This window comes from Echinops telfairi, unplaced genomic scaffold (genome assembly GCF_000313985.2).
Source record: "Echinops telfairi isolate 266 unplaced genomic scaffold, ASM31398v2 ScPeMD7_2;HRSCAF=8, whole genome shotgun sequence".
Taxonomy (NCBI): domain Eukaryota; kingdom Metazoa; phylum Chordata; class Mammalia; order Afrosoricida; family Tenrecidae; genus Echinops; species Echinops telfairi.
Genome location: NW_022103898.1, coordinates 32,914,584 through 32,935,855, shown reverse-complemented (window position 1 = coordinate 32,935,855; position 21,272 = coordinate 32,914,584). Strand labels below are relative to the sequence as shown.

Here is a 21,272-nt window from a genome sequence, read left to right as displayed (position 1 = left end):
TAAACCTAATTATTTGAGCTTTAAAAAGAGCAGATGAGAAACAGAAAACCAAAACCAAACTCACTGCCATTGAGTCAATCCCAACTCACAGCAACTCTTTAGGACACAGTCTAGAGAGAACCTTTCTGGGTTTTCAAAACTTTACATCGTGACAAGGGCAGACGGCTGCATATTTTCCCCATGGAGCAGCTGGTGGGTTCAAACTGCCGACCCTGTGGGTGCCATCAAACTGTGTGGTCCACTATGCCGCCAGGGATCCTTAGAAAAAGAGGCAACCACAAACAGAGACACAGAGGCCATGGGTCGTCACCAGAGAACCAAGGAATGCTGCAATGACAGAAATGAAAGAGACGAGGATCTCAAGCTAGATTTCTAGCCTCCTGAACAGTAATAATATAAAAACTTCTGTTTTTTAAGAGGCCTGGTAGTGTAGTGGTTTCACATTGGACTACTAACCACAAGGACAGCAGTTCAAAACCACCAGCTGCTCTGCTGGAAAAATAAGAAGCTTTCTATCACCTAAAGGTACAATCTTGGAAACCCAGAGAGGGGCAGTTCTACCCTGTCCTATAAGGTCACTGTGAGTTGGAATCAACTCTATGGCAGTGAGTTGTTCTTTAAAGTCAGTCTCTTATGGTTTTGTGCTACAACAATATAACAGCATTAAGAAACAAGTTACAAAGTTTGAAAATAATCGAGGGTTCTTGTTTATTTTCATATAAACCAATGATAATATTTAGTCTAAGTTCATGACTTAGATGAGTTACATGGTTAAGATATCAATATTACCCAAAGCAACCTATAGATTCCATGCAATCCTGATCAAAATTCCAACAGTCTTTTTTTTTAAATCGTTTTATTAGGGGCTCATACAACTCTTATCACAATTCATACATACATCAATTGTGTAAAGCACATTTGTATATTCAATGTCCTCATCATTCTCAAAACATTTGTTCTTCACCTAAGCCCCGGGCATCAGCTCCTCATTTTTCCCCTCCCTCCCTGCTCCCCGCTCCCTCATGAACCCTTGATAATTTATACATTATTATATTGTCATATCTTGCCCTGTCCGATGTCTCTCTTCACCCACTTTTCTGTTGTCTGCCCCCCAGGGAGGAGGTCACATGTAGATCTCTGTAATCGGTTCCCCCTTTCCAACCCACCCTCCCTAGACCCTCCCAGTATCGCCACTCACACCACTGGTCCTGAAGGGATCATCTGCCCTGGATTCCATCTGTTTCTAGTTCCTATCTGTACCAGTGTACATCCTCTGGTCTAGCCAGATTTGTAAGGCAGAATTGGGATCATGATAGTGGGAGAGGAGGAAGCATTTAGGAACTAGAGGAAAGTTGTATGTTTCATCCTTGCTACATCACACCCTGACTGGCTTGTCTCCTCCCGAGACCTTTCTGTAAGGGGATGTCCAGTGGCCTACAAATGGGCTTTGGGTTTCCACTCAGCAATCCCCACCTCATTCACTATGATAGGATTTTTTTGTTCTGATGATGCCTGATACCTGATCCCTTCAATTATAGACAGAAGGAGTTCATCGGAGGCTTAGTTCCCACATATGAATCTTGGGTTCCCACTGTCATCCATAGCCTTCTGCAATCTGGATTCTTACAACCTAAGCTCTGATACTATTCCCTCCTTCGATTTCAGATTATATGATTTATAATCCTCCGGTGACTGATGATGATGTGCTTCTTCCATGTGGACTTAGTTGACATCACACTTACATGGCTGATTGTTTGAAAACAAGCCTTTAAGACCGCAGACACTATTTTATCCGATGGCCAGGCACCATCTAATTTCTTCACCACATTTTGCTATAGCACCTATATCTTCTGTGTTCCCTTCCTGAGAGTGAGTATTGAGAAGGACCAAGATGTAAGAACTAATTGTTCTTAAGTTAGAGCTAGGATTTAGTGTGAGTCCAAACCCGTTCCTGGATCTATGTTTTTCTTTTGTTTTTCAATCTGCCTTTGGCTTCCTTTCAAAAACTTGTTAATTTGTGGTAGTCTCTCATCAATCATCACCCTGAAGCATAATGATCTTCTGTTAATATTGTCTTTGATTAGCTCCTGGTACTATTTTTTTTTAAAGCCCTGTTGAAAGAAGGGCATTGTGCCAATGTAAGCTAACTCCATATCACAGTAGGTGAATTATTCATTTGTACAGAATCAATCCTTTTGTGGCTGGACACTATTTACACAAACAATGGGGGTCAATTATCAGAGAAAAATTGTAATACTAATCACTGAGAATATCAGTCACAGTTTTGCTGGAAAAATACATATCTTTATACGGCATACAGGGTCTAGATGAAGCTAGACCACGTTTGTCTGCTTACCAACAGCTCAACAATTTTGGCACAGCTGTCTTCCGCTTTCTCAGACACCATGTATTTTCTGACTAAAGTCCTCAGGTTACAAGCGTGTCTGAGGGAGAGTCCAGTTCACCCAATGGAGTTTCTGCATGGGACCTCACTGATGCAGCCTCTGGAGCATGCTGTGCACCTTGAAGAACCCAGATTCAATGTCCCAGATCTCCATGTCACCAGGCCTGGGTCCCCAGGATGTACCCAGAAGACCAGGTCAATGTAGCCTTTGTTGTGTACCACCAGGGTCATTCCCCCTAATGTCCCTGCAGGTAAGTCTTCCTGCTTTTCTGACTAACAGACATGCATTTTTGTCCGCCCCCCACCCCCATCCCCGCCCCCCAGACATATTGCTCCCTTTCCCCTCTCCTGACTTGTTTATTCCATCAGTATCCCTCATCCCTCTGATAAGGCTGTCTACTTGTCTGGGGGAACTCTCATAGCTTTACATGGGAGCCACTAGGTAGACAACATCCCCTTCCCCTACCTTGACCATGTGAACTCAGCTGTGTCATGTCTAACTTTTAACAAGGGTTCATCTAAATACCATATATACTCGTGTATAGGCCGAGTTTTTCAGCACATTTTTAATGCAGTTTTTTTTGGTAAAATTAGGTGCTTCGGCTATATTTGGGGTGGCTTATACTCGAGTGAATACAGTAATAACAAAAGCCTAAAGAGCAGGGTAAATTAAATAATTGGGACCATATAAAAATTAAACATTCTTGCTCATCATGAAACTTTACCCAAAAAATGAAAATGCAAACTACTGACTAGGAGAATATCTTTGGAAACCACGTAAACACGAGAATCTAATACCCAAATATATATATATATATATTTCCAACAATTTAACAAGAAAAGGACAAAATAACCCAATTATAAAATTGACAAAGGACGTAAATCTGCATTTCACTGAGGATATGCAAATGGCCACAAAGCACCTGAAATGAGGTTCAGCATCATTTTATTTTTAAATAAATTAAAATAAAAACTACCACGAGATTCCAACCATTCCACTCCCACAAGAAAGCATTATGATGGTGCATAGGTTAAAGCACTAGGCTGCTAACCAGGTCAGTGTTTCAAATCCACCACCCACTCCATGGCATCCTGCTTCTATAAAGATTCACAATTTTAGGAACTGTCAGTTCAACTGCAAGAATCAATTCATGAGCTGTTGAGTTGGTTTTAAGGTGTTAGAACAGCTAAAAGAAAAATAATAAATGGTGACCAGACAGTTTAGAAACTGGAACCCTTACTCATTGTTGGTAAGAATGAAAAAAACAAAAATACCCCCTGTAGTCTTCTTAAACCCAAACCATAGGTTAGGTTCACTCGTTAAAAAGTCTGCCTCGAGCATTATTAATACTCCTTAAAGATTTAAATGGAATTAATTGGAATCTTAAAATAAAAAACCAAACCCACTGCTGTCAATCATTGTGACACACAGAGACTCTATAGGGCAGAGTAGACCTGTTCCGTCGGGATTTTGAGGCTGTAAAGCTTTTTTGAAACTTTTTACTGAATTAGGTGGGGGGGTTAAAAAAGCAGATAATCATTCCGTATTCAACAATTTAAACAACTCATCAAATCTCCCAATAGCTTGCTGTGTTCCCACTCCACCATCTCCTTTTTACTTCTCCATCATAGAATGTCTCCCTTTACTTAAGCTAACACCTGTCTACCTCTACCCTAGCACTCTACTTTCCTTCCCTTCCAATCCACTCTGCTAACTTATCAAAATCGGTTTCTTTGGGTACGTAAAACCTGTATTTTGATTTTTTTTTCTTTTATAATAACTGCATACACTAGTTGTCCTTTTGTGACTACAAGCATAGAATCCCTGGTGGCATAGTGCTTAGGCATTGGGCTGCCAACCGCAAGGTCAGCAGTTTGAAATCACCTGGTGCTCTGTGGGGAAAAAAAGAGGAGGCTTTCTACTCCTGTCAAGAGTTACAGTCTTAGAAGCCCACGGGGGCAGTTCTACCCTGTCCTACAGGGTCACTAGAAGTTGGCAGTGAGAACTTCAAGCACAGGAACAACTGTGAAGATGGCACAGCGCGGGCATTGTTTCGTTCTGTTGTCCACAAGGTCACTATGGTCAGAAATGACCTACAACTTCACTTGAGGCTGTAATTCTTTACTGGAGCAGTAAGCCGCATCTTTCCCCTGTAGAGCAGCTGTGGTTTCAAACTCCTGACCTGTTGAATAGCTGTTGTTCTAAGATAAAATATTTACAAGGCAGTTCATTGATATTAAAGGGTGAGAGTGGTTGCACAATTCAAGGAATTTAATAATTTTAAAAAAGAAATATAATCAATGTTACCAATAATACATGTGGAAAAGGTTAAACTAGTATGTTTTGTTGTGTATATTTGCAATAACAATAAAACTAAAAATAATAATCATAAAGAATTATAGTACCCATCTGTCACACACTGTTGTAAGCAGCATGTAATGATTGAATCCTTTAAACAATCTTCTTCTGTTTGCACAAAGAGGAAACTAAAGCCTAGAGAAATTAGTGAGGTGATCAAGATCAGAGCAAATAAATGGGGGGAATCCCAGATGAGCTGGCTCCAAGACTGTTCTCCTTAAGACCATAGCATCGTGCACAGGACTGTTAAATGAGTCAGATTCACTGCAGAAACCACTGCAGTTTTAAAAAGCTGACTATGGAACAGGAATGCTGCCATGTGATACAACCAAGGACGAGCCAACAACAATATAAACACAGGAAGGGCAAGGAGGGGTTGGCACAAATGCAAGGAAGGAACCCAGGAGCCCACTGACTACAACCGAGTGGGTTAACGAGGCAGCATTACAACGGGATGTGTTGGGAGATGACTGACAGAAAGGTTGGAGATTTATCGTTCAGCCTTCCATTACAGGCCAGACCAGTGAGATCCTTACTAGAAAAGAGAAACCAAAAAAAAAAAAAACAGAGAGAGAGAGTGAGAAACCAGTTTGCCCACCACAAAGAAACAGGGGTGGGGGTGATGGCTCAAATGAGACACACAGATCAAAATGAGAGAAAACAAATACAGGTTGGGGTTGTTTAACAAAGGGAATAAAGGTTATTTAATTACAGCACTCAAGCCCTGGTGGCCTAGGGGTTAAAGAGGTAGACTCCAAACTAAAAGGGTGGGGTGACGCTTTGCAGTCTTGGAAAACATGGGGTAGCTCTACTTGGTCCTACAGGGTCGCTATGAGACAGAACAGGCTTGACAGCAATGAGTTTTGTTAATTACGGAACTTGGGGAGGAAAACTATTTGAATGCTCATCTTCAAACTCTTCTAAATCATTTACCGTAACTCTCAGTAAAAGAGCACTTTCTCAGAGGCCTTTACCTAAACAGTTTCCACTGCTGCCAGCCATCACTCTTGCTTTACAACCACTCCTAGAACAGTACACTCTGAACTCCAGTTGATGGTCCCTCTTACCCCATCAGAAGGAGCCTTAGTGGCTCTGTCAAGTAAGTGTTGGGGTGATAACCACAAGGTTGGTGGTTCAACCCCACAATTGCTCTGCGGGAGAAAGATGAGGTAATCTGCTCCCATAAAGATTTACAGCTTTGTTGACCCTATAAAGGGTCTCTGATTTGCAATCCAGCAGATGGCAACAGTGGATATTCGAGAAAGATCTGTATCATCTCTGGCCATGAAAATTAGTTTTTTGCCTTTCCCCCCCCAATATAAAATATTGAAGTTAAAAAAAAAAAAAAAAAGTAGGTTTTTTTTCCCCAATTAGAGCAAGGCAGACGCTGGGAAAACACAGGAGGAATTACTTGAAAGTCAAAGTAAAAGCACATAGATTGAGGAAGGAAGCGGTGTGTCTGAAGAACAGAGTGATTCTTCCATCTTAACAGTCTTACAAACTCCCCTGCTCAATAATTTTCAGTGGTTACCCCCAACTCCCTGACTTAGTATTTTACAAAACAGTAATCAAATCTTGCTAGTAATAGAAAACAAACAAATGTTCACTGTACTACTACTGCTTTCTGAACAGTGTTTTAGAGTTTTACAGATAACCAATCATCCTCACAATCCTGAAAGTACATTTTTCCCCATTTGCCCTGGTGATGCAGTGGTTAAAAGTTGAGCTACTAACTGAAAGTCCGGTGATCCAAATCCACCAGTGGCTCCTGTGAAGAAAGATGTGACAGCCTGCGTCCACAGAGAATAGAGCCCTGGAAACCACGTAAGGCGGTTCTACACTGCCCTAGAAGGTCACTCTGAGTTGGAACCGACTCACTGGTCAATAGCTTTGGGCTTATCTTAAAAGGTAATGCTGGGGATTTGTAAGACAGTTGAACTCCAAAACTCACTATACTCTGAAAACAATATACAAGGTCAACATCAACAGGTGCCGTTCATTTATGGCCCAAAATGGATTAAATGGAGTAAAATATTTTAAGCAGGAAGCAAAGCCTATAAGAAATGGACACAAAAGTAACATTTTACACAATTAGCAACTGTGTAAGTAGCAAGTGTATAAAATTGGCCAATTTTGGTACTTTTATATTATAATTCAAACCCCAACACACACAATGCATTATTTAAAAGCACACAATGATATATTATTAACAACAATCTTTATTTCATACCTAATAAAGTACAAAAACATATTTTCTCAACAACCACACACACACACACACAAATAACACAAAATTATCTGTTAGGTACTTGGAAATATAACATCTTAGACACTAGATTTAGGAAGCAAACATAAATCTTGCTAGAATATTTTATAACCTTCAAGAAAATTCACTAGTATGACTTTTGGGCCTCTTATGCAAATAAGTATTATTTTCAAGCATAATGAGAGGTCAATAAGTACAAAAGTAGAAACAATTAAGCACCAAAACATACCTGCTTACAAAACAAAGTATGTATGGATCATTGAATGGGAAAACAATTTGCTCTGTAAACTTTCTCCTAAATCAGAAACTAAAAAGAAAGAAAGAGCCATACCTGTTTATCGTCCAGGGGGTCTGGCTCTCCTTTACTAGAACCAGAGCTGATGTCATCCTCATCAGAACTGTTGGTGGCTTCTTCTTCCTCGGAGGGCAGGTCTTCAAGACGTAGGTCCAGATCATGGTGGCCCTCCTGGGTGGCTCCAGAACTACTGGGACAGAAAGCAGTGCATTAGTCATCTTGAAAAACATGTATTTTTTGCCAGCAGTGAGATGAAACAAACTTTGCATAAATTACTGAATGGAAAGTTGATCTGCTCTGTAAATCACCCAGTTCCAAAGTAAGTTTAGAAAGCAAAGTACCGTATATACTCAAGTATAAGCTGACCCAAATATCAGCCAAAGCACCTAATTTTACAAAAAATGCACAAAAAGAAAATGTTGAAAAACTCAGCTGATACACAAGTACATATGGTATGTATTTTAGTGATAGGAATGTGGGCAGAGAGTAACTTTCCCACCTGCCCCCATTCTATGCATCCATATATCTCTCCCCTAGAGGACTGGTCTCTCAACTCCAGTATAAGCCAAGATGTCTTATGGGAAATAAGCTGGGTTTGCACAAAAGGCAGTATACTGCACAGGAACCTCAGAAGAGATGCTGTTTTCTTGGGCCTGAGTGTTTAAAAAAATTTATGAGGACTGGCAGATGATGATGGTGATGAATAATGCATATGCTCCTACCAACATGTGCCAACATCCCCCGTTACCATGGATAACATAAAACAAGATATGAGAAGGCACAGGGCTGTGATGGTGATTCAAATTCTCAGGCTCTAGAGCCTGGTGGTGTAGTGGGTTAATATTTTACTGAAGCAGGTTACCACTGGAGTGGCTGGTAGTTTCAAACCACCAACCTTTCTATTAGCAGCTCCATCTTGAAGGAACCCAATAAGTAAGTGATTGTGTATGTGTCAGCACACTGGGATATTACTCAGAGTCCTGGTGTACCTGGGTTACCTGTTACTGGGTTACAAACTGTAAAATCAGCTGCTTGAAACTACCAGCCACTCCCATAGGAGAAAGATGAAACTATCTATTCCCATAAAGATTCACAGTCTTGGAAATCCACAGAGGCAGTTCTACTCTGTCACTATGAGTCAGAATTAACTCAAGGGCAGTGAGTTTCATTTTGGGTTTTGGAGCGCCAGGCTTAGGAGTTTCAAGACTACCCAGAGATACCTCAGAAGAAAGGCCTGGTAATTGACTTAAAAAAAAAAAAAAGCCCCAGCCACTGAAAATACCTTTCTACTCTTAACACACATGGGTCTCCATGAGCTGAGGTCAACTTGACAGCAACTGCTTTAGTTGTTGCTGTTATAACTGGGTTCCCGCCCTGTTGAATCAGAAACTCTGGGGGTGGGGCTGAGCAATCAACTTGTACTTTGCCTAGGCTTCCAGATGATTCATAAACCTGACATTCGAAAACTACAGAACCAATCCATTAATCAACTACTCCATAAACTGACACCATCAACATTCCGCAGAATGTACTGAGACGAACACACTAAATAAGATCTCCCAATTCTAAAAGTCATTGTTGCAAACCAATGGGGGAATTCCATAGGAAAGTTCACCAGGAAGACAATGAAAAGAATTCTTTCTAGTTTTGTTTTGAAAGACTGTGGGACGGACGGACACACACACATTGCCTGCAGCAACTGCTTTCCTGTCTTCAGCCTACTGGAATATGTCTACAGCTTTGAAGAGCACAGTGAAGGCAGTGAATGAGACAAAGGGAAATCATCCGGGAAAGGCAGGAGCAGAATATTTTGAGGGACATGGTGCAGGCTTCTTCGTTCGGCAGGTCACTGGTAGGTCACTCACCATGATGAGATTCCTACAAGTACTGAGAATTTCTAACGGGAATCTGAAGAGCTGACAAAAATATCTTCTGCCAGTTCCTGAAGGTCCATTGTAGGGATAACAGCTTGCCTTGGGAGCCATTCTTGGAGCCCAATTGTTATAAAAAGCAGTTGAGTTGAGGCAGAATGCCAAAAGAACACTTCCCACTACCAAGATGGAGTTTCCTATTAGTCAGTGGCCAGGGGCCTCGGGAAATCATATCACACCCTCAATTAGGTGGGTGCACACCTTATCAGAGCTCCCCATGACATGAAGGATACTCACTTCCAGGGCTGCGGTGAAGGAGGAAGAGAAAGGGAGCTAGCTCTCCAGCCAGGTTCCCCGCCTCTGAGGGCCGGATAGGAGCCCAACCCCGCTGAGTAATGAGTGGTTGGTTTCCAATAGTGAGAGTCACCGAGGGTTAAGATGTATACACATAGGCTGAGCCAAACAAACCTTCACTCAAGTTTATCTTAATTCCCTATCTCTTTATATGCTCCCACACTCTGATTTGTTCCACCTCTGGGCAGCATCAATCGGCATCACCTGGGGGCTTGTTGGAACTAAAAAAATCTCAAACCTACTCTGAGCCCCTGCATCAGAATCTGCACCATAACAAAGCCCCATGGATGTGTGTTAGGAGCAAGGCTCAGAACAGCTTTCTGAGTCGGCCCCTGTGTGTGCTGTTTGGGACTCCACAGTACAAGGACTTAGAAAAATCAGCAATAGGGCTGTTGCATCCTGGAAGAAATTGGATTTATATTACCTTAATGGAGAACTGAGATGTGTTTCTTGACCATATATTTTGTGAAACTACTATCATGATAACAATAAACTGTTGGTCACCACATCCATTGCGGATAGAAAGAAAATTAAACTGTTTAAGAAAAAGAATCAGCTTTAAATATTCAAAACTGTCGACATCAAAATGAGTTGTTCTGTTAGTTGCCAATGAGTAGATTTTGACTCACAGTGACCCCTTGTGACGGAGTCTAACTGTCCCAGAGGGTTTCTAGGATATTGGGAGGAATCAGGAAAGATTTTCCCGATCTAGGAGAGAAGCCACAATGGGAATCCTCCTCTGGTGAATCCTCTTCTGGTGATACCCAAGGTGTGCAGCCAGATGAGCCACCGTTGGGGACTCTCAGATGCCTGCCACTGGAGTGAGCACTTCTACTGTTCCTCTGTACAAAAAAAACATGAGCTGCACTTTTTGCCCTCAGATAAAGTAGCCATTGCCAGCTACCTGCACATTACCCTGATGGCTTAGTGGTTTGCATTTGGCTCTGAATCACAAGGTTGGTGGTTTTGAACTGTGGACCTTGTGATTCAGAGGAACAGTAGAAGTGTTCATTGGCAACAATTGGAGACAATTCTGGCTCATATTGACGACTCTGTAGGGCCGGTCAGAACTGCCCTTGAGGGTTTCTGAGACTGTACCTCTTAAAGAAAGCTCCTGTAAAGAGTCACAGCCTTGGAAATCCTGTATAGCTTCATATGAGTTGGGAGCTAAATCTACTGCACAAGAATTCTTTAAAGTCTTGAAAAAGAAAGAGGTTACTATGAGGACTAAGGTGTGCCTGACTTAAGCCATAGTATTTTCCATTACTTCATATGTATGTGAAAATTGTTGTTAGGTGCCATTGAGTTGGCTCCAACCCATAGCGACCCTACACACAACAGAAGGAAACACTGCACAGCCCTGAGTCATCCTTACAACCGTTCCTATGCCTGAGCCCATTGATGGCAGTTACTATGTCAATCCATCTCCTCATGGGCCTTCCTCTTTTTCACCACCCCTTCACTTTTCCAAACATGGTATCCTACTCTAAGAACTGGTGTCTTCTGACAGTAGGTCCAAAGTACGTATGACTAAGTCTTGCCATCCTTGCCTCTAATGAGCACTCTGGTCTTAGTTCTTCCCATACAGACCAGTTTGTTCTTTTAGCAGCTCATAGGTCTTTCCATATTCTTCTCCAGTGCCACAATTCAAATGCATCTATTTTTCTACAGTCTTCCTTATTCAATGTCCAACTTTCACATGCATATGATGCAATGAAGAATACCATGGCTTGGGTCAGGTGCACCTTTGTCCTCAAACTAACATCCTTGCTCTTTGATATTCTAAAGAGGTACTTGTGCAGATTTACCTAATGGAACACCTCTTTTGATCTGTTGACTGCTGCTTCCATGAGCAGTGATTGTGGATACAAGTAAGAAAAAATCCTGGATAACTCAACCTTTTCTCCTTTTATTATGATTGTGAGGATTTAGGTCTTCTTACATTGAGTTGTAATCCATGTGGAAGGCTATAATCATTGATCTTCATCAGCAAGTGCCTCAAGTCCTCCTCACTTTCAGCAGCACAATGCAGGTTAACAAGCCCTCTTCCAATCCTACTGCCACAGTCTTCATGAAGTCCAGCTTCTCTGATGATTTGCTCAGCATACAGATTAACAAGTGTGATGAGAGGATACAACCCTGAGGCTCACCTTTCCTGATTTTAAACCATGCAGTATTCCCTTGTTCTGTTCCCTCAACTGCCTCTTGATCCATATACAAGTTCCTCATGAGCACAATGAACTGTTCTGGAATTCCCATTTTCCTCAACATTATCCACAGTTAATTATGGTCCACACAGTCCAATGCCTTTAAAGAAACAGAACTAAACATCTTTCTGGTATTCTTTGCTTTGAGCCAAGATTCATCTGACATCAGCAATGATATCCCGTGTTCCACGTCCTCTCTGAATCTGGCCTGAACTTGTGGCAGCGCTCTGTCAATGTACTGCTGAACCATTGTTGGACATTCATAAGCAAAATTTTACTTGAATGCAGAATCATTGATATTGATGTATAATTTGAGCATTTTGTTAGGTCACCTTTCTTTGGAATGGGCATAAATATGGATCTCTTCCGATCAGTTGGCCAAGGAGCTGTCTTTCAAATTTCCTGGCATATATGAGTGAGTGTTTCCAATGCTTCTTCAGCTTGCTGAAACATTTCTATAGGCATTTCACCAATTCCTGGAGCCTTGTTTTTGGCTAATGCATTCAGTGCAATTTGAACTTCTTCCTTCAGCACTTAGTTCTTGTTCATATGCTACCTCTTGAAATGGACTGCCGAATAGTTCTTTTTGATATAGTGATTCTGTGTATTCTTCCCACATTCAATATTTTGCCTATAGAATCTTTCAACATTGCAACTCGAGGCATGGATTTTTTTCTTGAGTTCTTTCCATTTCAGATAAGCTGACCTTATTCTTCCCTTTAGGTTTTCTAATTCTAGGTCCTTACACATTTCGTTACAATATTTGGCTTTGTCTTCTTGAGCTGCCCTTTGAAATTTTCTCTTCAGCTTCTTGACTTCATTCTCCCTTTAATTTCCTTAGCAATCTACCATTAATAGTAAGTTTCAGAGTCTACTGATATCTACTTTGATCTTTTCTTTCGGTCCTGTCTTATTATTGATCTTTTGCTTTCTTCATGCAAGATGATCTTGATGTCTTTCCACAGCTCATCAGGCTTCTGCAATAAGTGTTCAATGTGCCAAATCTATCCTTGAGATGTTCTCAAAATTCATGTGAAAGTTGAACACTGGATAAGGAAGACTGAAGAAAAACTGACACATTTGAATTATGGTGTTGGTGAAGAATATCGAAAAGTACCATGGATTGCCAAAACAATAAACAGATCTGTCTTGGAAGAAGTACAGAGAATGCTCCTTAGAGGCAGGGTGGAGAGACTTGGTCTCACATACTTCGGACATTTTATCAAGAGGACCGGTCCTGGAGAAGAGTAGAATGCAGGGTGAAGGGGTGGGGTAGCAAAAAGAGGAAGGCCCTAGATGAGATGGACTGACACAGTGACTGCAACACTGTGCTCAAACATGAGGCAATGGTGAGGATGACCCAAGCCTGCACGGTGTTCTGTTCTGTTGCACAGAGGAATGGATTTGATGGCACCTAACAACAACAACATGAGTTGGAACTGACTCTATTGCAGAGGGTTTGGGTTTAATTTTAAGGTGCAGATCTCACCAGGTCTTTCTACATCAAAAGATACTGCTGTAAAACGCCAGGAGGCTTTGGTTCTTATTGCTGTTTTCCTCTAGAACCTTCCCTGCTCCCCCACCCTTAACCCACACAATCTTATCTATTGTCTCTTCCGAATCTTAGCTCTCTCATTTGATGGCACTTGCTGCTGTAATTGTTTCCTTCATTAAAATATAGATTCTGAAGGACAAGGTAATTTGTTTTTTAAGTTGAATTCTCACCCTACTGCCTGGCATAATAGGCATTCAGTTAGTTTTTCCCAAATTAACAAAAAGGGTCCTAGTAAGCAGCAATTGTTGTGGGAGTGGTGCACCAAAGAAAGATTTGGGAGGGAAACTGAAGAGAACAGGCATGTGTAGCTTAAAGAGGAAGGGGCACCTAGACAGCACAATCAACAATGTGGGGTAAAACGTCTCTATTCAGGAAACAAAAATCTTGCCAGCAACAGGAGTCTCCAGTAAGAATTAAAAAAATTTTTTTTAAGTTTGAAGAAGGAGCAATGAGAAATAGCTAAGGAGTCTACTTGAGTTATCTTTTATCTTCAACCAAGGACCCATATCTTCCTACAGACCTCAAAGAAATGTACTGTAATGGACTTCTAAGTTGGTTGCCACTACCAAGCTTTTGTCTTGTTATTGCCAGCAAGTTAGGATGAGACTGGTACTCCTCTCAATCAAATAATAGTACCACTCCTGACATCATCACCTGGCTAGGGGAAAGGGCAGAGGTCATCCAGGTTCACAGTAGCATCGATGAAGTCCCCAGGATAATTGTAAAGCTTAAACAGAAGTATAAGAAGTTCCTCACACATATTGGACGGGAACTCCAGGCCTTAAGGAGAAGAGATCAGTTATGATTTCTTACTCATAGGAGGGAGGAAAGTGAGCCAAGAAAAGGAATATTTCAGGAGAATTAAGCTTCCAGCCCAAAGACAAAAAAACTGGGGGTGGCCACAGTGAACACAAAGCAGAACAGTTGCTCGGGAAGCAATTTCAATAGTGCAGACAGCTCTAGCAGTGTGGTTACATTAGGAACTGAGAGGAACAAATGAAGGTAAGAAAAGAAAAAATATTCCAGACAAGGAGAGGGCAGGGTTCTTAAAGATTTCAAGGTTTCAAGTCCAGGTCACCAACAGCAGGAGGGTGGCATCAACTGAAGCAGACCTACATAAGGAGGAGCCTGACTTCACAGAGAATGCTAAGGGGCCTTCAGAAAGTTCATGGAAAATTTCCATTACCTTGTAATTCCATTTTGCCAATCCTTTTTCTTATAACGAGTTTAAGCAGTAAAATCAGGAAAGATGACACGTAGCCTCCACACTTACCTCTCTTCATTTCCATATAATAAAAAGGAGGATAATGGTTAAATACAATTTTTCCCCAAATAATCATACAATCTTTGCAGCTTTTAACTCCACTGTGGTTAAGCACTGGGTTGTTAGCCAAAAGATCAAGTGGAGCTGAGGGGGGAAATGAGGCAGTCTGCTAAGACACCTGGTAACCCTCTGGGGCAGCTCTCCCCCATCCCAAACCATTGCTATGAGTCAGAATTGATTCAATGGAGATGAGTCTGGCTTGGATGAATAAATAAGGATTTTATTTTTTTTAAACTGATGTCGGTCATTCAGTTCTAGTCTTTTTATTTCCTTACCACCACCATCAAGAGACCATTTGCTTTGCAGGCTAAAGGAAGAGAATGTACTGTTTCGTCCACACCTTCCTAATTATTTCATAATTTGATAGTCAAAGTAAAAGGAAAGCTGCAACGGAAGCTAGAACAAAGTCAAGACTGGACCCGGCTTCCTCACACCATCCTTCTCCAAATCAAAGTTGCTTCTGGAATGAGCCTTGTTTCTAGGAACGAGGTCTTTCCCAGTCTGCAGGAGTAAAGTCCGAAATAAATGCCTTCTGATTAGGCAACTAGTTGTCCTTAGTGGTGCACACAGCTACACAGTTGGCTATGAACTGAAAGGTTGTTAGTTCAAACTCACCGAAAGACACTTCTGAAGACCTGGCAATCTAGTGAAAAAAATCCACCTTTGAAAACCTTACACAATTTACTTCTACTTACATACACATGGGGCTGCCATGAGTCAGAAATGAGTCAATGGCAATTGGTTATTATGGTTTTTGTTTTGGGGGTGGGCTCAGGGTGGGGGTATTAGGCAACTCTTCTTTGAATTCTACATGACTAGATCTATACATTTGTAATGACTATTATTTAAAGCTATCTCTCTCTCTTTTAATGGAGCTCTAGTGAACATATCCTACAGTTCGATCGTTCTGTAATAACAAGAAGGGTTGTACAATCATCACACAATCAACTCTGGAACCTTTTCTTCCTTCTTCTACCCATTGGTGTTGACTCTCCATTTCCCCTCCCTCCTTTCCATGCTCTTCATATATCCACCGACCCCAGTTTTCCCCATACAGATAAGCATACAAAAGGGAAAACAGTAAACAACACAGAAAGACATCAATCTAAATGAAAGCCAAGAACATTAAAAACTTAGCAAAAATTCACATTGGGTCCAGGCTAAGTACAACTGCTAAAATCCACTTTAGAATGCTATTAATGTTTCTAATCCAAGGACATTAGGATGAAACAGGCTCAATCCATCTAAGGACTCTGAAAATGGATTTTAGGCTATCATTACCACCCATAACTTCCCCTAAAGAGTGTTTAGAATTTAGGCACTGATTTCATTCCCTCCAGGAAGCCCTGGTGGCATAACTGTTACTCATTGGGATGCAATCTTCAAGGCCAGCAGTTCAAAACCAATGGCTACTCTGAGGGGAAAAGATGGGGCTTTCTACTCCTGTAAATAGTTACAATCTCAGAAATCCACAGGGCAATCATACTCTATCCTAAGGAGTCAAGTATGAGTTGGCATTAACTTGATGGCAGTGAATTTAGTTTGTGATTGTTCCCTCTTCTGGGTTTGACTCTTATTATTTACAATCCTTCAATGGCTATACAGTCTGGTATGCTTCTTCTCTGTGGACTTAGTGCCAGCACTTTAAAAAATTTTTTTGCTTTATAGTTATGCTATTTTATATATTTGAAAAGTACTTCATCGAGAAGTGCATCAAATGTCCCTTTCAGGTGGGGTGTCACATAGGGGATGGTGCCTCTTTTTCAAAATAAAAAAAAATTGTCATATAAACACAACCAGCCAAATTCATTTCCTCTAAAAGTTTTTAAGAATGTAAGATTTGAACGATGTCAGGCCAGGGTTCACCACAAAGACATCCTTATGAACCTCCATTACACTGAAGCTTCCAGCAAGGGGAAGAGAGAAAGACCGGGATGACAGAGAGAGGGATAGGGGAAGCAGAGTGCACTGGAAGCTTTGAAGGCACTGAATCATCTCCTGTGATGGCAATTCCAGTTATCTTATGCCTCTCTTGCTTGGGATTTTATTCTGACCCCTTCAACAAAGAATCAGTTCAGTAATTCCCAAATTCAAAGAAAGCAGCTCATTGCCCTGAGCCCTAAAAGTCTCCCTCTCATTTCCAAGTCATGACTGTAGACCTGAACGCCTCCCTCCTCTCTCCACTGAGTCCAAACCGAGCATAATCTGCTCTTCCTCAGGATGTTGTGAGAGTGGCTCTTCAAACGCTGCCTCGTTATAACTTGGAGATTATGCTTCCTTTGGCAGCTTTCGTCTTTAGCGCAGATTGAGTGGGAAAGCTACCCAAGGAGCATGAAAGATAAACATTACATGGGAAAGCCAGCAAAAACATTTTCATGACTTTCTGTTTTCTAGTATGCCAACTACAAAAAGCTCATTTACCTTTCTCACCCGAACATTGACTGGTCAGAAAGCTTTTTACTCTGCTGAGTCAGTTTCCCACTGCAAACCCCAGGGCCACTTTGAAAATCATGAGTCGTATTAGCAACATTAATGAAAAAGGCAAACAAGTAAACACTATCCTCATTTTTGCTTTCAGAACCTCTTCTCTATTATAATAGTCATTTTGGAATTTTCTCCATTCCTCACTTGGTTGATTTTCCTGACAACAACTCCTAAATTAAGTGAATCCTTCATTTCTTATTTTTGTAAAATCATTTTACTGGGGGCTCGTACAGCTCTTATCACAATCCATACATCCATCCATTGTGCCAAGCACATTTGTACATATGTTGCCATCATCATTTTCAAAACATTTTCTTTCTACTTGAATCCTTGGTATCAGCGAATCCCCCGCCCCCCTCCGCATGAATCCTTGATAATTTATAATCTTTCATTTCTTTGTGAAACAGGGTGCAGCATATGAAATAGCCCCACATAGTTGTTTTCATCCTCCAATATAGCAGGTTCCATACATTCATGTCACTTTATTTTTCCAAACATTTGCTCTTGCACAATTATTTTAAGTATGTGCAGAGCCTGGGTGATTGAACATAAAAGCCCAGAGATAACACAGAGTCTGAGGCACACTTATCTGACTTGGGTAAAAATCAGGTTCCACAAGTGTAACTCCACATCCACAGACTGGGACATACACCAGATCATCTGACAGGTGTTTTTCATTACTAACTGCTTTGACTTAAAAACAAAACCAAAAGAGGGATCCTTCAAGGCCAGTGGTGAGAGTGGTGATACTGGGAGGGTGGAAGAAGGTGGGGTAGAAAGGGGGAACGGATGACAAGGATATACATATGACCTCCTCCCTGCAGGATGGACAACAGAATAGTGGGTGAAGGGAGATGTCGGACAGTGTAAGATATGATAAAATAATAATAATTTATAAGTTACCAAGGGTTCATGAGGGAGGGGGGAACGGTGAGGGAGGGGGCAAATAAGTAGCTGATAGTAAGGGCTCAAGTAGGAAGCAAATGTTTGCTTTTGGTTTTTTTTAAACATTTTATTAGGGGCTCATACAACTGTTATCCCAATCCATACACACATCAATTGTGTAAAGCGCATTTGTACATCGTTTCTCAAAACATTTTCTCTCCACTTAAACCCCCGACAATAGGTCCTCATTTTTCCCCTCCCTCCCCGCTCCCGCCTCCCGCATGAGCCCTTGATAGTTTATAAATGGGTATTTTGTCATATCTTGCCCTGTCCGACGTCTCCCTTCATCCACTTTTCGGTTGTCTGTCCCCCAGGGAGGAGGTCACACACAGTTCCATGTAATCGGTTCCCTCTTTCCTACCCATTCTCCCTTTACCCTCCCTGTTTTGCCACTCACACCACTGGTCCTATAGGGCTCATCCGTCCTGGATTCCCTGTATTTTCAGTTCCTATCTGTACCAGTGTACCTCCTCTGGTCTAGCCAAACTTGCAAGATGGAATTCGAGTCATGGTAGTGGGAGCGGGAAGGAAACCTTTAGGAACTAGAGGAAAGTTGTATTTCTCATCATTGTTACATCGCACCCTGACTGGCTTATCTCCTCCCCGAGACCCCTCTGCAAGGGGATCTCCAGTGGCCTACTAATGGGCTTTGGATCTCCACTCCGCACTCCCCCCATCATTCACTATGGTAAGATTTTTTGTTCTGATGATGCCTTACACCTGATCCCTTCGACACCTCGTGGTTGCATAGGCTGGTGGGAAGCAAATGTTTTGAGAATGATGATGGCAACAAATGTTCAAATGTGCTTGACACAATGGATGGATGGATGGATTGTGATAAGAGTTGTATGAGCCCCCAATAAAATGATTTTTTTAAAGTAATCTTTGGACACCCCTTTTCCCACTTTCTGGCAATTCATTAATATAGGTATAATTACATAAAATTTATGATTCTAGGCACTTCAAATAAATGAAATCACATGGTAAAAAACAAAACAAAAAAACACGATTAATGGAAGGCTGAAGAGGGCTGATGTTCTCATGACCATATAACAGCAAATGCACTTCCTCCAAAGAAAGATACATACACTTTTTTATATTACTTTGAGAGACTGACTAAAGGTTAGGGCAAAACTTTAATTTAAAACATTAATGATTTTATCTTATTTTCAGAAAAGAAAAACTCCAAATACACACACACACACACACACACACACACGCACGCACGCACGCTCGCACACAGGCACACATCTGCTATTGAGTCAATTCTGACTCATAGCGACCATATTTAAAATTCCTGCTCCTTAGGGTTTCTGAGACTGTAGATCTATACAGAAGCAAACAGTCTCCTGTGATGCTTAACCCACAGCATCATCAAAGCTCCCGAGAGAGAGAGTCCAACAGACACCAATATATATGAAGATCTCCAAAGAACCAGGAAGCAGAAGCTAAATACTTGAGGGCCTTCTTCAAGACCTGAAAAAAGAGAAAGAATTCCCCTAGAGCTGGAACTCTGCCGAATTCCGATTTCTTGCCTCCCAAACTATGAAAAAATTAATTTCATTTGTTAAAACAAAAAAAAAGTGTTTTCTAAATAATGAAGGGGGGCAGAGAGGACAAACTTTCAGTGATAAAGTTTACACAGTGCTTTACTCTAGGCTTCATGAATTTTACAAGCACCCTCAATTATGCTTTTACAACTAGCAAGCTGGGTTCTCTGACTTCTGGACACGAAACGACCCAATGTCTGCCTTCTCTGAAAGGTAACCTGGAACGCTGTTTAAAACTAGCTCAGAGTGAGTCTGTGAAGGAGGAGGAGGAGGGTTTGAAAAGCAGACTGTCTTCATTTCCCAAGGACCACCTCTACTGTGAGGGGAGGTCAGATCCTTGCAATCACTGCCAGAATGCTGTCTAGTCCCACCACAGGGGTGGGCCTGCTCCTTGCAGCTGGAGACAACGGATTACCTCTCTCTGAAGCTTAAGACCATTAGCTTGGAGTCCGAGTTCACACCCTACTGATAATGGTTCCTAGGGAGACCCAGAGTCAAGTTAGGTAAGACCCGCCCATCTTACCTCTTGTATACCCCCAAACCCTCCTCTTCCTATTGAGTGGATACCCCTAGACCACCCCCTCCCATTACTGTAATACCTATAGCACAAACCTTTCCTGTGACGTATGTCTTCACCTGTAATAAGGGGGGTTTGCACATCCCCAACGTCCCCAGAGAATATAAAAGCTTGGGGAGCATTAAAGATCCTCTCTCTCCCTCCACGTGGACCACCAAGCGGGGCTGAGGTGAGCAATGTTACCATGAACTGTGTCTGACTCATTTATTTCTATATATCTCTCCTATCTCTCATGCTCTCTATAACTTTACTATAATATTTGCTTATTATCGCTGTACAATTCCGCCTACCAAACCCGTAATGATTGTGCTAGGAGCTGGCTTCTCCTGGCACTCCACCCTTTCGGATGTCAATCTCATCTTTCCCCAGAAACACATTCATCACTAGGAGTCTTCACGTTACGCAACACTGCTGGTGGACAAACTCCTGGCCAGCACTTTGAGGCTGCTATGGCAAATAGTCCTCACACACGTGAGGGTGTTGGAGCAACTGCAACAGCAATCTAGCTGAGGAATGACTAAGAGGCAGAAGAAGGGCGAGTGTGATGGTGGGAAAGGAGGAAGGTAAAAGGAAACAGGAAAGATCTAGGAAGCAAAGCTATGGAGAGAGATATAAACATAGGTGTGCACTTATGTAAATGTATTAATTCATAAAAATAGAGGTATTGGCATAGGTGCATATATTTATATGGCAATACATTGAGGAAGTGGACGGATTTTGGGCCTCTGCTCAAGCCCTTCCTCAACATAAGAACACTTTGCTCTAACAACCTGGCATTCTGTGATGCTCACCCTCCCAGCAAGATCACTGAAGACAAAATGGGTGCACAAGAAAGTGCATGGCGCCCAGCTATCAAAAGATATAGTATCTGGGGTCTTAAAGGCTTGAAGTTAAACAAGTAGCCATCTAGCTAGAAGCAACAAGCCCACATGGAAGAAGCACACCAGCCTGTGCGATCATGAAATGTTGACGGGATCCAAATTGGTAGGGAGGTGGGTGTGGGAGACCTGGTAGGGCAGGATCAAGGGGAACGTAACAAAGAGGAAGTGCTGAAATCCTGGTGGGGCCTGAGCATGATAGC

General features: G+C 41.7%; 1 protein-coding gene and 1 long non-coding RNA gene across 3 annotated transcripts in view; one reads left to right on the top strand and one right to left on the bottom strand.

Moving 5' to 3' along the window:
* The window catches only part of FGD6 (FYVE, RhoGEF and PH domain containing 6), a 121,029-nt gene that overhangs the window by 64,736 nt on the left and 35,021 nt on the right, over nucleotides 1–21,272 (bottom strand). The window contains exon 3 of one of the 2 annotated variants that reach the window (XM_045290004.1): nucleotides 7,361–7,514. In XM_045290004.1, coding sequence (XP_045145939.1) covers nucleotides 7,361–7,514 — 154 coding nt within the window. The remainder of the gene's footprint in view (nucleotides 1–7,360; nucleotides 7,515–21,272) is intronic. The other variant, XM_004700388.2, reaches the window with a different exon arrangement.
* The window catches only part of LOC123521658, a 41,776-nt gene continuing 22,945 nt past the window's right edge, over nucleotides 2,442–21,272 (top strand). The window contains exon 1 of the long non-coding RNA XR_006680048.1: nucleotides 2,442–2,655. This is a non-coding gene — a long non-coding RNA (uncharacterized LOC123521658). The remainder of the gene's footprint in view (nucleotides 2,656–21,272) is intronic.